The 18,349-nt window shown below is 39.1% G+C and overlaps 1 protein-coding gene across 19 annotated transcripts in view; it reads right to left on the bottom strand.

Annotated features, from left to right (window-relative positions):
* Positions 1-18,349, bottom strand: part of DST (dystonin) — a 472,092-nt gene that overhangs the window by 122,399 nt on the left and 331,344 nt on the right. For 16 of the 19 annotated variants that reach the window (XM_059400198.1, XM_059400206.1, XM_059400203.1 and 13 more), the window contains 6 exons: positions 18,175-18,303; positions 15,906-15,994; positions 14,802-14,937; positions 4,637-4,789; positions 2,630-2,863; positions 1,874-2,140 (listed from right to left, as the gene is read on the bottom strand). In XM_059400198.1, coding sequence (XP_059256181.1) covers positions 1,874-2,140; positions 2,630-2,863; positions 4,637-4,789; positions 14,802-14,937; positions 15,906-15,994; positions 18,175-18,303 — 1,008 coding nt within the window. Of the gene's footprint in view, positions 1-1,873; positions 2,141-2,629; positions 2,864-4,636; positions 4,790-5,994; positions 6,229-7,271; positions 7,422-7,606; positions 7,823-7,965; positions 8,116-8,243; positions 13,707-14,801; positions 14,938-15,905; positions 15,995-18,174; positions 18,304-18,349 lie in introns of all 19 variants that reach the window. The other 3 variants (XM_059400215.1, XM_059400216.1, XM_059400199.1) reach the window with 2 other exon arrangements.

Below are 18,349 nucleotides of genomic sequence, written 5' to 3'. Positions count from 1 at the left end.
CCAATGTAATGATAACATTACCTCATAATGGTTCATAGGGAGCCATAATGTAATGATAACATTACCTCAGAGTTCTCTATTTGGTCCAACCCCATCCCCACTCCAGGAACTCCAGTGTCTCAAACCACTACCTCTACCCCCTCCTCGTGAGGCACATTAGGGGCTTTTTTCCCCAGGTCTTCTCATCTGGTAACAGCTCTTCCCTCAGGTATCTCTCGCACACACCCCCTCTAAGTCTTCACGCAAATCTCATCGTCTCAGCTAGACCTGCTCAGAAATGATCTTATTTAATGCTGATAAGTGGTTCCCGACCCCATGCTCACCCACCCATACCAACTCAACTTACTTCTTTTAGCAAAAGATCATTACCTTCTAACATCCCATATTGTATAAAATTTAGTTATTAATAAATATCATCTTCACTATCCTCACAGGCAAGCACCATGGCAGGGAATTTATGTTGCTCACTGGGAAATCCCATGCACCTAGAACAGTGTTAGCACCAAGGACTAATAATAACTACGCTATGAAATAAACAGGACTGAGAAGAACTGTTGTAGGAAAACTGTTCACTTATAAGTCTGATCCCCATCAGTCAGCTGAGAACAGACTCATTAATATTTGTATTCTATCTACAACAATGCCTGCCACATCATGGACCCATGATATTTTTGTCCAAAGAACTTTTCTCCCACAGACTATGTCTTTGACATTTGAGCTATAACCATAGACTGCCCTCCAGTGGGTCCTCCACACATGGGACGTTAGACAGACATATGGAACACCTTATAAATGATCTGATCCATCCCCTTCCTTTTATAAATGAGGAAATCTGGGCTGAGGGAAGAAACCATGTGGCCTAGGACATGTGGCACAACTAGAAAGTACTGGAAACAGAAGCCCTAGTCAGGCCCTTGGGCTGTTTCTGAACTCTGTCAGGACATTAAGAATTCCTAAAGCGCTTTCAGAGACCCATATCCTTAGAAGCAAAAAGATCAGAAGGCAAACATCATGCTGTGGCTAAAAACAAGAGCTTTCCTATGAGGCCTCTTTATGTTTGAATCCACCCACTGGTATTTTCACTCATTGGGTCAAGTTACTAACCTTTTCTGACTTCTTTATAGCTGACTCATTCCTAAAGGAATTCATTAACTTTTTCATTTTAAGAGATAATTACAATAAGGTTCTGGAATAGCCCCCGTAAACTATGAATACAATAAATACTTCCACTCTTCTTCTTGTTTGACTTATATTTCCTAGACTATAAAAACCTTCTATTCCAAGGACTCCAAAGACAAAGACATGGAGGAAAACTCCTAAAACTGCAAAGGGCCTCCAGTCCAGTCATCTGATTTTGTGACAACAAAAGCCACATGCTGAAATAAAATGGTCAGTTATGTGACACTCTGAAAAAGGTTTTCAAAAGTTGCCTCTGCTCCAGCACTAGATGTGTACACTTGGACAAACGACTTCACTTCTGTACGTTCCAGTTTCCCCACCTGTGAAATGAGAATGCAGCCCCTGACTTCCAAGGGAGCAGGGGGCCAGAGGGACTCAGGGTGTTCAGATGGGAAGAGCTGAGAAAGGAGCCTGCAGGGTCCACCATAACTGTTATCTATTTGCCATTAATTAATACCAGCTATCATTATTTCTATTAATTCTTCACAAATTTGCTCCAGTTAGAAGAATGCCACATCTCATTGTTTCTTGCTTAGAGTTCTCACAGCAACTTATATCTGACACAATGATGCACCTAGAAGGTGGGACTTTACAGTCAGTGGTCATTAAGGTTTCAAGAGAGAACTCAGGTACCCCATTTCCACAGACCTAAGAGACAGAATTTGACAATATCACTCTGTTTAAAACAACAAACCTTAACTTTCTGGTACTGCTGGTTCAGATTCTCCTCAGTGGTTCCAACTTGTCCATCAACATCAGTTTCCAACAGGTTACCATTAACCTCATCTTCCTCTCCCATCACCGACGTGCCATCGCCTTCTTGAAAATGAGTTCCGTTCTGTTCAATGACCTGTCTCTGTTTGACCTCTGCTCTGTCGGAGTCTTTGTCGACATTGGACAGCCAGTCCAGCAGGTTTTCTATTTTGGTTTTGCTCTCTTCCAGTTGCTTTGCAGCTGCCACCTGGAGAGAGGAAGTTCACAGGAGGTATTCTATATGCTGGCTGAGGCACCAGTTTTAAGACATTCCAAAAGTAAATATTTAAAATCATTTAAAATTAGAGTGGGGATACTAAAAATGGACACACACTAAAAACTGAACACAGTGAAATTAAACCTTAGAGTCACAGGTAGTTACTGGGCATTCTGAAATTTTAACTACAATTGATGTCCTTAAAAAGACATGCTGAATTTTTAACTACAATTGATCGAGTCTCATGCATTTCCCAAGTAGAAAGCCTGACAATCCCACTTAAAAAAATTTTTTTTAAGTTAAAACGAGTTTTTCAAACTTTCTACAACATTTGGCCAATTATATGACTGGAAACCCATCATTCTCGTCTCTGGTACTAATCATTGCTTACTGGCACCTGATACCACTTAAAACTTCAAGTAGCTGTTATACTAATCATCTTCAACAAAGCAACAGTGTACTACATATTGGAATGAGGACCTTTTCAGTTTCTTCTTTGATTGCTGTTGTCACAACTTTATCCAGCTCCTTTTTGGATTGTTCTGCCTTTAGATTAAGCTGTTCACACTTAAACTTGGCTTCATTGAGTTTTTGCTCAATCAAAGCTTTATCTTCTCGTGATAGCTTTTCACCATTCTCTTTTAAGAATTTCTCCGTATTTTTCACTATTTCTGCCAAAGCCTGTGCACTTCCTCGCATATCTTTCTGTAATTCCTTATAACACAAAAGAAAAAAAAACCCTTATTAAATTATTACCTATTTAATTCTACAAGAGCTGTAATTCTAAAACAGGGAGTGAGCAGAGAAGAATCGAACACTTATTTATAGGTTGAGAACGCATAGTCAATCTGAGTTGGTTTACTTAAGTCACAATATTCAATTTAATGTGAAATCTCAAATGACATTAAAGAAAGTGTGAGATTTTCATATTTCTAAAACATAAAAATTTATGTTTCAGAACATGAACTTCAGGAGCGTGGAGGTGGCTCAATTGGTTAAGTGGCTGACTCTTGGTTTCAGCTTGGGTCACAATCTCACGGTCCCGGGATCAAGCCCGGCACTGGGCTCCACACTCAGCGGGGAGTCTGCTGAGGATTTCTCTCCCTCTCCCTCTGCCCCTCCTCCTGCTGTGTCTAAAATAAATAAATAAGTCTTTTTAAAAAAGAAAATAATGAATTTAATAATATAATCTATACGAATTTGCTCACACCAGATATTATCACACTATATGAACACATTTATAGGAGCTTTTAAAGACATGACACTACTATTTACTATTTATTCAGTTTCTAAACATTTATTTTTTAATATATATTTATTACTCAGGATAAAAACAAATTCTCCCAGTGAACTAAGATAACTTCTTCTAAACTCCAAGGCTCTCTAATATGCAATGTTTGCTTCTTTGCCACAGTTGCTAGGAAGCTCAAAATTAGGATCTCTCCTCAGCAGTTATAGCTTCCCTCCATCTAGATTTCTGTATGGAATTTTTCTCTTCTTTTCCTCCTTTATTTTGTGTTTTCATTCTCCAAATTATACTGTTTGAACTTTCCCAATATTTTTCCGTATTTTTAATTTAAGCTTTATCAAATCATTCTAAGTATTTGAATGGAAAGAGATACTACTTACTGAGCCACTATTATGTGCCATTAACTGTGCTAGTCACTTAATTAACACACAGCATTTGCTTAACTCCTACAATCAGTGAGGTATGACCAACAAAGAAACTAAGGCTTGAAGAGGTTCTTTATAAAGCTAACAGTGTGGAGTATCTTGCATTTGAACCAAGAGCTATCTAGTTATCATGAGAATGTTCTTTCTCCTGACACCAAAATCAGGCTATCTTTACCTCTCTTTATTGTTTGTTCATGTGATGAAGAGGGACAAATTGTGGAGAAAGATGAAAGGAATAGGAAGTTAAGAAAGAGAAAGAACCCAGACAAATAGCTACTGTACAACTGAGTGAGCTGGCTTTAAGGGGAGACAAGTTTTAACTCCTTACACAAGATACTTCCATTAGCAACCTCCTTTTTTTTTTTTTTTTTAAAAAGGTGGCTTACTATTATATAGTAGTTCTTTTTCTTTTTTCTTTTTTTTTTTTTTTAAAGATTTTATTTATTTATTTGACAGAGAGAGATCACAGGTAGGAAGAGAGGCAGGCAGAGAGAGAGAAGAGGAAGCAGGCTCCCTGCTGAGCAGAGAGCCCGATGTGGGACTCTATCCCAGGACCCTGAGATCATGACCTGAGCCGAAGGCAGTGGCTTAACCCACTGAGCCACCCAGGCGCCCCATTAGCAACCTCCTTTACAGCGCCTTCCCTCAATATCTCACCAACATCAGTCAAGAAAATTATTGGCTTTCTTGAAGCTGGAAATGTAACTCTTAGTATCAAGTTGAAAGCTCACCTTGGCTCAGAATAGCTGACATGACTTGCTAATAATACTATTAGTATCAACAGAGAGCTGCTGATGCAAAACCAAATTTTACCTCCTGCTTGGACTGATACTTCTTTAACTCAGTTGTGCCATCTCCAATCACGAAGGCTTCCTGGTGACCAATGAGGCGGTTTTCAGTCTGGGTGAGGAGATCGCATATTCCTTGGAGTTTCTCTTTGTACTCCTGCTGACGTTCTGCCACGATCTAAACAGGGCAAAACCAAAGCACCTTAGATGTGTGGTCATAAACTCACTATTGTGATTCCTCCTTATGAGAACACATTTTGCAAGTTCTGCACATTGTACGAGTTCTAACTGCAAAATCAGAACATATCTTGCAAGTTTTTCTGTGTATGCTGTAAACATGATAGCAGTGGGGTACATATGGAGCAAGGTGACACAGAAAGTAAGAGCATGTCCCGTATACAAAGAAGGAGCTCATGTTCGGATGAAACTGCTCAGGAGAATACTGGCCATGCATATGGGTAAGAGATGGAGCTTCTGACCCACAGGAAGGAACATTCCATGTTCTTAAGCTCTCGAAACCTGCGACACACACAATTAATTCTGCAAAAGGATATCAAAACAGAAGTTAGTTGTGGTTTGTATGTTAACGTATCTGCTATGTGTACTTGGGTTATCATGCGGAAGACAACGCCTAGGGGCTTCAAGAAAAACTAAAAGGAGCACTGCATGCAATGTTTTTACTTAATTACTGTGCCTAATTCCACTGCCACCCCTCTGCTCATTAGATGTAGCACTCTAATATAATTCACTCGATCAAGAGATTAATTTGGTAAATCAGTACTAATACTCGCACCTTTCCTTTTCCTACTATTTATACACTAGTTATGCATCTTAAAGCCACTCACTGATCATGTTTCCTAGAAGCCCAACACATGCCAGGCAAGTAAAATCATTCTTTTATTAGTGCTCACAGTACTACCAGGTAAGCACGGTTACTATTTCATATTTACCACTGAGAAAACCATGATTGAGCAATGTGCCCTAGGTCACACATGACTGAGGGTAGCTGGGAGGTGAGCTCAGCCACTCTGACTCCAGAGCCCATGCTCCGTGCTGCTGTGCCCTCCTTCCTCCCAGTGGGAAAAGATACCTTACTCTTCTTTGTCCATATGTTCATCAATTTATCAAAATCTGAGCGCATCCATATTTCCTATTCCCCCCCAAAAATCAAGACTCCCACTTGAAAATGGTGGTTTCAGGGAGTCATAAAAATTAAAATAAACTATAGCATTCTTGTGGAAAATAATATTCTTATATATTCCAGCATCTCTCCATTATACCCTGTCCACTAACTGCCTTTCTGGATCCTGGGGTATCAACATAACAGGTTTCACACAAAAGAACTAAAAACAAAGAATTCCAGCTCCACAAAGAAAGGCAAACCTTCTGATCATCAAGATCTTGTTCTAGCTGTAACTGAGCCTTTAGGTGCTCTACCCGGGCAGTTACTGATTCCTGCACATCAAGAAAACACTTCTGAGTGGTATTTAGGAGCCTCAGGAGTTGTTTGCTTTGGCTGGGAGACAGGTCTTGTGCACACTCAGAAATGAAGAACTGCACATCAAGGGCAGTGGCCTCCAGCTGCACTTTGGTGTGTCCAAGGTCTTTTAACACGTTCTGTGAACAAAACAGTGCAAGTTATAAAATGGGAAGTAAGCCATAATATAAAACTTGTATTGATAATATTTAAAAATATCCTTCTTCTATCAGGGACTCAAGGTTTTACTGACATGTTTTCATGATTCGGTTAGTCAAAAATCTATTCAGCACCTGATAGTGGATGGTAATGATGAAATTATTTAAATACTATGGTACTTAATATTATATGGGAAGATAATTTCTCTAAGAATTTTTTTTTTAATTTCTCTAACTTATTTTTTAGAGAGAGTGTGCAGGAGGAGGGACAGACGGAGAAGGAGAGCATCTCAAGCAGACTCCCTGCTGAGTGCAGGGCCCAAAGAGGGGTTCGATCTCACAATCCTGAGATCATGACCTGAGCCAAAATCAAGAGTTGGATATTTAGCTGACTGAGCCACCCAGGTGCCCCTCCTCTAAGAATATTTTAATCTTTTTATATTTTAATATTTTAATACTTTAATCTTGCCTCCATATCACATTTAAAATGTAACTGTAAGAAAAGATAAAGACCCAAACTTACATAGATTTGGCATGTTAAAGGGGAAAATAAACATTAAAATATTACTTGTTAATATTGACAATATCCATGTAATTGTGGTTTCACATAAATGAGCCAATGGGGAATCTGAAACATAAATTCAATGAACTACAATTTCAGTTTTCTGACTCAGGCCAGGAGCCTAAGATTCATTCATGAGGCATGCTATTCAAGTTAAGAACTATGATGTACTTTTAAGACTAATTTAAAAACTACATATTTATGTGACTAATACATACATGAATATAAATCTTAAGATGTCAGTGGTGGTAAGGCACTGATAAGGCAGTTGGGAAAGCATCAGAATGATAACCATATGTTGTGATTATTTCATGGTTGTGTTAGTTATGAACAAACATCTCTTAGAGACAAGGAAGAAAATAACCTTTTAAGATTTAGCAGTCATGATTGTTCCTGTAAACAGTTGTTATATTAAACCTGGAGGTTTTTAAATGTACTTTATCTCATTTGTTTTAATACTTGCCTTGAGAAATTCCAAAGTTCTCTTCACATGTTCAGCGTCTTGTACATTCACAATCTCAATATCCTTCAAAGACTTGCTCTTCTCGGATATCCAAGATGAGAAAGACTCCAGTTTCTGTAGAAATTCTTCATGGGAAACTGCTAGTTTAGACTAGAAAATAAAATCATGTGTTCATTTCAATTACCAAATTTCAAATTCCTACAAAAACTGGCTCTGTTTCAAGGCCCTAGCAGTATTAAAACAAAAAAGACTTCATCTCATGACTAAATTTTCAAATAATCAAATTTTCTTCAAAACTCAAATTCTGACTTGGCGTGAAATGCTTCGATGCCTACCATTTCGGAGTCAATTGCAAGCACGACGTGTTTCATTCTTTCTGAAGACACACTGCTAAGGGAAGAGAAAGAAGTCTGCAAATTTTGGTGGCTAGTCCTCAATTCCTCCAGCTGTCCAGTGGGGAAGTCACTGGGAAGAGACTCTAAAAACTCTTCTGCCAACTTCATGTCTTTTCTTAAAAGAACAGCAATTGGAGCCAATCCCAATTCAAATGTCTGCGAAAAACAGATATCCCAGAACCATTCAGTGAAAACACCAATCACAATCCATTCTAAATGTAAGAGTAAAGCCCAATGCTCATTTTTCCAAGTTAACACCAGCTGACAACCATTCGTAACAGGCAGTGGACAGTTCTTACCTCTAACTGTTTAAGTTGTTTCCTCAAAGCTTCCAGATTATTATCCAGAGACTCCTGGCTGTCTAAAGGGGGCTTCATATCTTGAAGTAAAGCCAAATACTCATGCATTTTTGATGTGTGCTGTGAACACTGCTGTAATTCAGTGGAAAACTAAACACAAATTTGGACATTTTAATTCAATAGCCTTTACATTGTTTTTTAAAGCAAATAAAATATATGGGGTTATTCCCAAATGTTTCATGCAGCTACTACCATATAAAAATGTAAAATCAACTTACTTGTTCCACTGAGCTATCTCCAGACGTCATTCCTTTTGACCCTGAAATACTTTCCAAATGGTCTGGGGTATCACTGCATAGCTCCCCCAGCTTCTCATCGCTTGGCAATGCTGATGTAAACACAGTAGAACTTTCTAGTCTAATATCTTTTATATTTTGTGAACTAAGGGAACAATGGTTTTCTTCTTTGCTTTTAAGATCATCAAGAATGTGTGACTTTTCATCCACCATCTCAGGAGTAGTGGGTGATTTTTGATTCAAGTCACTGACCTGTTCCACCTTCTCTGAGTACGTGTCAGCCAGCAGCTTGTAGAAAATATTTTCAAGTTGCAATGGAGCTACTTTAGAGGTTATACCTCTTTTCTCTAGCTCATACTCCATCTGGGTTAATTCTTTTATCAATTCAATTGCTCCAGTAATTTTCTGCTTATACTGATTTTGCCTAAGTATATCAAGGAGAAGCTCAGACTTCAGATTTGCAATACAGAACGGATCATTGCTGCTCTCTGCTTTCAGTTCTGGTGAGTTATTCACAGGGGAAACCCCAGAACAGTCACCAACTTCAAAGTCACTGGGCACACCAGATGCTTTATTTGCCAGCTGTGATATGCTAACTCTTTTAATTAAGTTTTGAAGTAAAGTTTTGGTGTCTGCACAGACTGAAGATTCTTCAACCTCTTGAGGATTCATAGGGCCTTCTTCCAGTATACTTTTTAAGATATCCTTTACATCCTCAACAAATACCTGAGATAACTCAGGAAACTGAACCTCCTTTTCTTGGAGTCCTAGAGACAAGGTGTGTTCCTTTTGCTGCTGTTGCTCAATTATTTCCACCCTACTGTTAATTTCTGATAATGAGCAGGCTGTGCTTAAAGGGCTCCTGGAGTTACCATTTCTTATTCCATTTGTGCAGAGTTCTGGTGGCACAAAATTGTTACTTTCCCCCTGGTCTTCCATACTTCTAAGAGGTAAGATTGACAGTGTGCTTTCCTTACTTTCTGGTGTGAACTGAGCCATTCCTGTTCCCCCTTCTGAGGCACTTTCTTTAGTACAAGGACCACTCTGTCGGGCCATCTCATTTAGAGGTGAGATTTCCTGGGTAAGAGTTGTCTTCTCTTTTACATCATTTACTCTGAACTGTACGTGCCCCTTCACAGCAGGGGAAGCTGTTAGAACACAGCTTGGGATACCTTCACTGGGTTTTGAGACATCCTTTGCTTTTACATCTTTTGTACAATGTTTTAAATAAGTGAACAGGTCAGAGGCTTTCTTAGGCCCATCAGTGAATGAATCTCTCTCAGTACTTGTATCCCCTTCGGACAACAGAATGTCTGAAGTCAAGTCAGCACCGAACACTCTGGAAACTGAGGAGTCAAATATTTCTTCAAGATTCTCAAACTGAACAGGACTTTCGCATACCACTGTCTGTGGGTTCTCTGGTTCATCTCTAAGAGTTACACTTACTTTTTTCAGGCCTCCTTTCTGATTATGTTCTTCACTGTCTGTGATTTGTGGAAATGGACACTGGTCATTACCTAAAGCAAGACTCCCCATCGTACTTTCATTAGACAAAAGTCCAAGATACCTATTATCTTCTTGTAGACCTTCTCCTCGCACCTCTCCTCTACCTGAGCACACTTCATGAACTGGCGTTTCGTCTTCTGTTAGTATACTGCTTTGGTCGCCTTCCTTTACAATTACACCTCTTTCGTTTCCTTGATGCTCCTTGGCAGTTACCGAGGCTATGGATGACAAACGGCTTTCCTCAGCGGGCTTTCCCATTAAATCGGGCTCAGAACAAATGATAGCATCAAAAGATGAGCAGACTGGAAGGGTCACATTCTTGGAATATGGATCTCCACCTTTCACAGAGTCAGTAGATTCTGGCCCTTCGATCAACTTAATCTTCAGGTTCATTAGATCATTATCTACTTCAGAAGTTGAACAGGTATCAGTATTGTGTAAAATAGCTACCGAGCCAAAGATGTCTTCTGATTCAGCGTCTTTAGTGATTGGCAACAATATATCCTTAAGGGCCAGCTCATGATTCAACGGATTTTCTGGGCTTTTTCCAACAACCTCAGTTGTATATTCTTGAAGGTTGCTTCTTTCCATAACCAAGCTCCTTTTACTAGTTGATTCTAGCTGTAAAGCATTTACACCTTGCTGGTTTTCTAAAGAACTGCAGTTGTGCATTCTATCCAGGAGAATTCTTTCATTAACACTCTGACTGTCCTGAGTGTTTTCCTTTTCACCTACTGCAGTGGCATGCAACTGGCTATCTGTATCTGCAGGCTTATCCTGGCACCAGGGCTCCTCACTGTCACCTTCTACTCCTTCTTCATCATCGCCATCATCATCATCACTGTCATATACGTAATCCCCATAACTTTCTTCACTTTGCATAGAATCTAACTGCTCAGTTTCAGATGTAAAATCTTGTCCAGTTATATGTTCTTCTGTTCCCCCTCTCCAACACCCAGTGTCATCAAATTTTAACAAAGCACTAAAGCTCTCTTTTCTTCCTCCAATTTCATAATCAGTTGATGAGTCAGACTCATCACCTTCAAGGCTGTTTGAGCTTTCTCTTTCTGATACAGTTTCCAGCAATGATCCGTTGCCCTCATGTGAGCCAACTGAACCTGAATGGATTCTCTCACCAAGATCGACTCCAGCATTCTTGGTAGCCATGAGAACACCCTGGGGAGACTCTGGGCCTCCCCTCACACTTAGGCTGTCAACCAGTGCCCCCTGGGCTATCACAGAACTTCCATTCTCTCTTGAAATATCATAAAATCCATCCCCAGAGGGAGCAGCCCCATCAGTTTCCTCTTGCAGTGTGGCATAGTCCTCAGGCTGTAAACAATCACGATCGTCCCCTTCCAGAAGCAGAGAATCATGGTCGTCATCTTCAAACAAGGGAGTATCATAAAAATCATCTTCACTGTCAGTGTCTGTTTCTGTCACACTTGGCTGATCATCCAGGAGTGATGTTTCATAGTCGCCAGCACCAACAGTTCCTTCAAGCAGCAGTGGGCTGCAGACAGAAGATGAGCCCTGCGGGGTCATGGCACAGGTGTCCTCTTCCATTTTGGACCCAGATGGCTTGTCTTCAGGTTTCTGTGAAGAGGCAGCACCCAATTTTTCCTCTTCGCCATAAGTTTCTGAAATACATTTATCATCGCAAGACTGGACCAGAGGAGGACTGTCACCTATATTTACAGGTTTCTGTTGAGAGCGTTCTCCCTGTAAACTGATATTGATCGCTGCAATTCCCAGAAACTGCTCTTGAAAAGTCTCTCCCATTCGTTGACCTGACAGCTTGGTTTGGTCACTGAGGGGCGATGTGGAGTCTTCACATTTATTTCCATTGCTCTCTAGGGTAGGTATGTCATTAAGGCTTTCCTGGTCATTCCTCAATTTATCATGACTTAGCAAGGCACTCAGCCTGGGAGAATAGTCAAAGATTGTCAAATCCCTGCTTATATTACCTTCATTCTCTTTTTCATTCAAGTCACAGATCATACTAGTTTTTGATCTCATAATAGGATTTGTTATCGAATCACTTGCAAAGTTTTGAATATTTTTAGAATGACTACATTCACTGACATGTTCACTTGTTCCAACTTGACCTTGATTTTCACTGTTTTTAAGTATGCCTTCAGAGTCTTGTCTAAGCATGCCAAATGCTACAAGCCCAGGCTGTGCTGAATAGGATGCAGAATTGGAAACACACACACTGGATGAAGTCTTGACTATATGATCAGTTGCTATTCTATTTTCCAGGTTTTCTGACTCACAGAATTCACTACTGGTAATGTTATTTCCCATTTCATTAAACTCCTCATCTATGGCATGCTTTCTGTCTTCAGGGATTTCTTTATGCTTAGGTTCTCTACAATGCCATGTACCAAAACTATTCGACGAGGCTAACCGGTCATTCTTTTCTTCACTTGGAGCATTATTCAGAAAAACACCAGGGAGTCTTAAGGTATCAAGACATTCTTTGATGGATGTGCCCTCAAATTCTGCACTACAGCCTTCCAGCAGCATCCCAACAGCCTCATTCAAGTCTCCATCATACAGCAAGAGCCTCTGCCCTGTGTTTGCATCCATATAGCTATTTATCATCAAATAAGACAAAAATAATTTTTTAGTTTGTTCTGAGCTCTGAGTTGCCACCGGCTCTTCTCCATCAAAAACATCCTCTTCTTGCCTGTAATCATGGACTGTGGATGGTTGGAATTTACAGAAAGAGAGCCATCTTCTGGCATTTTTACAAGCTTCTAAACCCCCCAAATCTGGCATTTTATCAGGCAGCATTATATTTTTCAAAATCGATGCTGTGTTATTATCTATAATTCCCAGCTGCTTAGCAACATCCAAACCAATGACTTGAGAAGTTTCTGGAATATAAAGAGCAGCTATTTTCTGCCTGCCATTCAGGATTTTGTAAGCCAATTCATTTGTAATCAATTCTTGCTGCAAGGAAGACGATGTAGGAAATATTTCACCAGAGTGAGGCCAAATGAGTCCAACATAGCCTCGCTGAGCCTCTAGGACCAAAAGAGCACTGCTTGAAGTAATTAGATCACACTGGACCGCTTCGTCCACCGTCAAACGTTTAGGAGGGTCTGAGTGGATGATTCCGCCTGTTTGAACCTGATATGTGAGAATACTGTTAGCCATATCTCTGTCAATCACCCCTTCTGCTACAGCTTCTTCAACGGTCATTCTCTGATCAGAGCTGCAACTGATGAGACCCCCGGAAAGAAGCTGTGCACCTAATAACCTAAACATGGTTTCACGGTCTATAAGACCTTCATGAGCTGCCCTTAAAATGCTTATGTTTCTTCCACATTTTAATGTTATTCTGCCTCCTTCTTGCGGTCTCACAGGTAGAAGCCGCAACCCAGTGTTTTCCTGTAAAATACTTCTTTGTATAATATCTGCTAAAGACACCTTCTCAGCAGTGCAGGGGTCAATAAGATCTTTACATGTGTTTTGCCTTTCCAGGACTTTAGAAAATAGTGCTGAGGAAACCAGGTTCTGTTGGAAAGCCTTCTGCAGGGTCAACTGTTCTCCTGTGGCTGGAGTGACTAGAAAGCCTGTGGAAAGCAGTATCTCGAGAACTCTGATGGCCATGGATTCTGATATCATGCCTTGGGCCAAAGCTTCCAGCACTGGAATTGTGGGAGATGATATAGTAGAAATGATCTCCTTTACTTGATTTAGTTCTTTGAGTTGGCACAAAACTTGCTCATCAATAAGGCCATGACTTGCAGCATCTTGGAGGTCAAAACATTTTCTTAATTTTGGTGAAATGAGACCAGAAATCATTAGCTGTGTCTCAAGCAACCTGATTCCTGTGTCATAGTCTAGAAGGCCTCTTAAAACGGCCTGAAAGACGGAAAGTACTTCTCCAGTTGTCTGATCAACGGTGCCACCAATCACTTTATCCAGCTGAAAAGAGAACAGAAAATTCTCAGATCAGTCAGTGACCCAAGGGTGGGCAGAATTTCATGAAACTTAGTTTGCATTTTTTTAAGAAATAAATACACTTCAACATAAAAATCCTCTACTTACCAAGGCGCAGCAATGCTGTGAATGTTAGGCAGCTCAAATGCACAAGTGATCTATGTCAGTGATCTATTCAACAGCACAGGATGTGATAAAAGCTTTGAAAACAACATGCATCTGTGAATTGAAAACTTAATATTGTGTACATTAACAAGGTTAGTGAGGACACAACAGAGTAAATGATGATAGTGAGAAAACAGAACACATACCTAAGAAGGCAAATCATGCTCTCTGCAATTGGGTGAGATTAGTTGACTGACATGAAAGAGAGTACCACACCCCATGCTATTGATGTTTACAGCATACAGACTTCTTTGCAGACAGTAAAAAACTAATGAACCAGAAAAATTGTTACATACCCCCAAAATGTGACAAATACTGTGTATAGTATTCCAGGGAGTAAGGGAATTGAATACAAAGATAACTTTTTCAACACCGAATATTATGTTGAATATTGTGAATATGTATTGTCGAGTTTCAAAAGTTTAAAGACAGGCCAAATTTTAAGTGATTCCTGTTACATTTTAAGAAGATGCTAGGGCATCATCACTATAACAAATGGCCCAGTATTCCTCCAGTAAATCTCACGATTATCTCTGAAAATGAAACTAGTGCATAACACTCTAGTGTCATCTTTAAAGATGAGTTGAAGCTATTTTATAACATCATATTTATATAGTAAAATACCTAATACAGCAGTAGAAGAATGGCTTTTAAAGAGAAGAGTTAGAAAAATGAATGATTCTTTTCTTTTACCATGCAAGGCAGAGATTAAGATGTCACAGAAACTGATGACAGCAAGTGTAAGACTGCATTTAATAAACAACACTGAAATCTCTAAATACTTAGATAAACTCCATCCATGTTTTTTCCATGTACACAAATTCAAGGTCATTTATCACTGACATACATTTCTACAACCATGCGATAAAACTAAGACTCTTGAAACAGCTTCATGTTTTAAATAAATTATATTACCTTCTCCTCTACCTTTTTATCTCCTAAGGTTTGTGATTCTTGTAGTTGTTTCAGAGATTCACTAAAGAAAGAATTATAACTTTCTTGAAGAGATTTCACTTGTTTTTCCAATTCATTTCTTTCTTCATCTGTCATTCTAAAGTAACCAGAAAGCATGAAAAGAGGAATGCAAGTCTTCAAGTGATACGGACAACACATTAGGCTCAATGATTTTGTAAAGTAAAATCCCTTTCCAAACAAGCACATGATCGTAAAGTAAAACAAAACTTCATTTACAGATTGCTCAAGTCTCAGAATGTGTATAAAATTTAAGGATGGCCCTTACACATCCAGGAATCCTTCCCTCGCCTGAGAAAGAGACGGAGAGAAGGCTGTAAACTAACACATGAGCACTTCTCTAGCATACACACACATTTCTAAAATAACAACACTGTTATCCAACAGGGGAAAATATTCAAGTTAGCTCCAACATGGAAGTGGGACAGAATGATAGCATGACTCCAGATGAAACTTGTTCAAACTAAAGCATGAATAAAGATGAAATTAACAAGGAAATTAACCTGATTCTCTAAGGTACAATACAAAGTCATTGTGGCATAATCTTGGGGACAGCCCCAAAAAGGATTTTAGAAAAGGATAGTTTTTTTTCCCACCTGAGGCACTGGCTTAAATACATGAAGTACCTTGTTGGAAAAAGTAAGACCACAATATGAGAAACCAGGTTATCACAAGTCTCAGCAAAGAAAATGAAGATATTCATACATATTTTCCAAAAAGTAAAGTCATAGAGAGTCATAGAAAGTACTAATTAGAATTAAAACTTGGCTTCGAATCTTTACCACTCACTAGCTATCCACTCTTAACATTTTGGAGCCTGTTTTTTTTAATCACTAATATATGCGTATAATAGCTACATTTAGGATTTTGGTAAAGACTGTAAGTGACTAAAAGTAACTATCATATTGCTAAGTTTATAACTGTGTATTAAATAAATTTCTGAGTTTGATTTTTAAAATCTCAATTAAAATTTACCAGCTTTTGCTCTGCTTAACATGAAGACAACTTCTCTACATTGAATAAAAGAGCTAATGAAAACCAACATACTTGTCTCCATGTTTTGCCAAAAATAGCTGCATGGTTTGAAGTGCTTCAGATAATTGCTCCTTTTTGGTTGATATTTCTTCACTGGAAATCTGCAAGGTTAAGAAAACGTACTCAAACTCTCCCCTCATAAAGACTAGAAAATAGTAATTATTAAAAACTAATCAGGTTTTAGTTAAGATCCAAGTGATGGGTCTACTTTCTGGGTGGCCCAAGTTAATATCAGTGTGCAAGCCTGGATAAGAATAGTACTTTATCTAGAATAAAGATTAAGAGAAGTCTCTCTCTCTCTCTCTCTCTTTCTAGCCATAATTCCCCCATTTCCATTAGGAAGTGGTAATACAGCAGTACGTGGTTCTTGCATTTGTCACAGCCCAACTGTGAATTAAGGCTGCCCTAACTATCCCGCATGTCCAGAGGTTCTTCACTGGCCCAGTGTCATCCTTGTATGGTGCAGCACTCAAAAACCCATGAACATAGGCCACTGCTCCATAAAAGTATCTGGCCTCCTCCAAGCTCCTGCATGCCCTGCTCCTTTTGAAAAAGTTATGGTGAAAGCATGAGTCTGTAGATCTGCAGACCAAGGTTAAATCATTTCTAAAATTTGCAAAATTCATTAGTGACATGGGAATGAAATTGATCTGAGGAAAAGCAAGAAGTTGTAACATTTTCTCCTAATGTCTCAACGGTATCATTTCTGAATACTCTATTTCAGAAACTGACTGCCACCCTTTTAGAGGAGCAGAAATGAGAGGAAGTGATAGACAAATGAAAAGGTGTATTTTCCTCCAATGGACTTCATTCAGAACAGAGTCAACTTAAAGTCTATTTTTCGCGATTATAGGTGATCATGAGGCCATAGTGATTTTTAACACACATTATTCTATCAAAGTACCTTAAATTTCACTTAATAGAAAGACCATCAAACAGAGATTATTAGAGATTTATAATTTAGGTGATGATCTGCATTTTGAAAGTGTCTGCCTACTTTTAGGTCTCCTAGATCTAAAGTGGATGTAGTAAAGTTTTGGGGAATTTATAAAACTGCAGAATAAGAAAATACCAAGCTTTGTAATCTACATCTCTCAAAAGAAACTTGTTCTCCCAAGAAATCCTGCCTAAAGTTTGTATTCCTACTTTAGTTCTTGCCTTATCTGATGGGGTGGGGGTAAGATGGATAGGGTATTTTAAACTAAATATTGGCACAAAGTTACTTTGAAGGTTTGGAGTTTAAAACACCAAATGTAATTGCTTTCCAACTTCTGATTTCTTCCACACTAATAGGAAATACAGTACATAGGACTAATATGGCTCTATTTCAAATGAATACTAATTCAAGTATACACTCAGGTCTACAAATTTCTCCAATGGGGAGCCCCGTTCAGTTACATCTGCCTGACATCATAGCCCAAATTAGATAAGACATTGAAGTTTCCCCCTATTTAATTATGTCAACAATGTCTGTTTCAACTGATGACCAGTGAACACTGATGCAGAGCGAGAAAAGGAAGCTAATGATGACCCCATTATTTCCAAAATTCAGGGCAGAGGCAGAGGGGCAAGTGTAGGAAAAGTATTTGAGGAAAAATATTGCTTAATTTAGTGGAAACTTATTGTTTTTTAGTACAGCCTCAATTCTAGTGTTGTTACTGAGCATCAACACTGGACCTTAGCTCAACAACACCCAAAGAGCTTCTCACAGTACTGTCCAACAGACATCACGGGGCACTAACACCTCATGAGCTGGCTACTCAATGGCAGCCAGGCAGCTGGGGAACAGAAGAGAGCCCACAGCGCGAAAGAATTCACTTAGGTAAGGGAAAGAATCTAGAATTTCCAGTGATTGACTTTTTGTAAAAGACAAAGACCCAGGAAAGTACATGAAATCCTCAAAAATGTTAATACCCCCATTTTGTAGTTCTTTTGTTCTTGAACATTTTCGTTTACCTTTTTAAGAATGAGACCACATAGTTTTACTATAACGAGTGCACGGGTTTACTCTGGGCACAAAACAGAATGACTCAGCTCCTTAGCAACTCTCTTCACTATAATCAAGAAGCAGATCTAACCACTAGGAGCAGCAACAGTAAGACTAATAGAGTTCAGGCTCTGTAAGCAGAGATACTTCCTTCTGCTACAAACTGTGATTCCTTGGACAGGTTACTTAACCTCTCTGACCCTCATTATAACTGCCTACAATTTTTTTAGGTTCTGTCAATTCAGTAAATTCTATCCACTATTATTATTATTTAACCAGAACCTCAGCGAATACCTTTTGTTTAGAGAAGGTAGATTTTCCACCCTTCTCACCATCTTTCAATGTCTTGCTGATATTTGATACCCATTTCTGTAATTCTTTGGCTTTTTCAACATGTTCTTTCTTTTCTTCTTCCAGGGACCTCTGACAAGTGTGAGTGGTTTAAAAAAAAAAAAAAAAAGAAAGAAAG

Source organism: Mustela nigripes, chromosome 5 (genome assembly GCF_022355385.1).
Source record: "Mustela nigripes isolate SB6536 chromosome 5, MUSNIG.SB6536, whole genome shotgun sequence".
Taxonomy (NCBI): Eukaryota; Metazoa; Chordata; class Mammalia; order Carnivora; family Mustelidae; genus Mustela; species Mustela nigripes.
The sequence above is the reverse complement of the archived record's forward strand: the minus strand, read 5'-3'. Positions and strand labels throughout refer to the sequence as shown.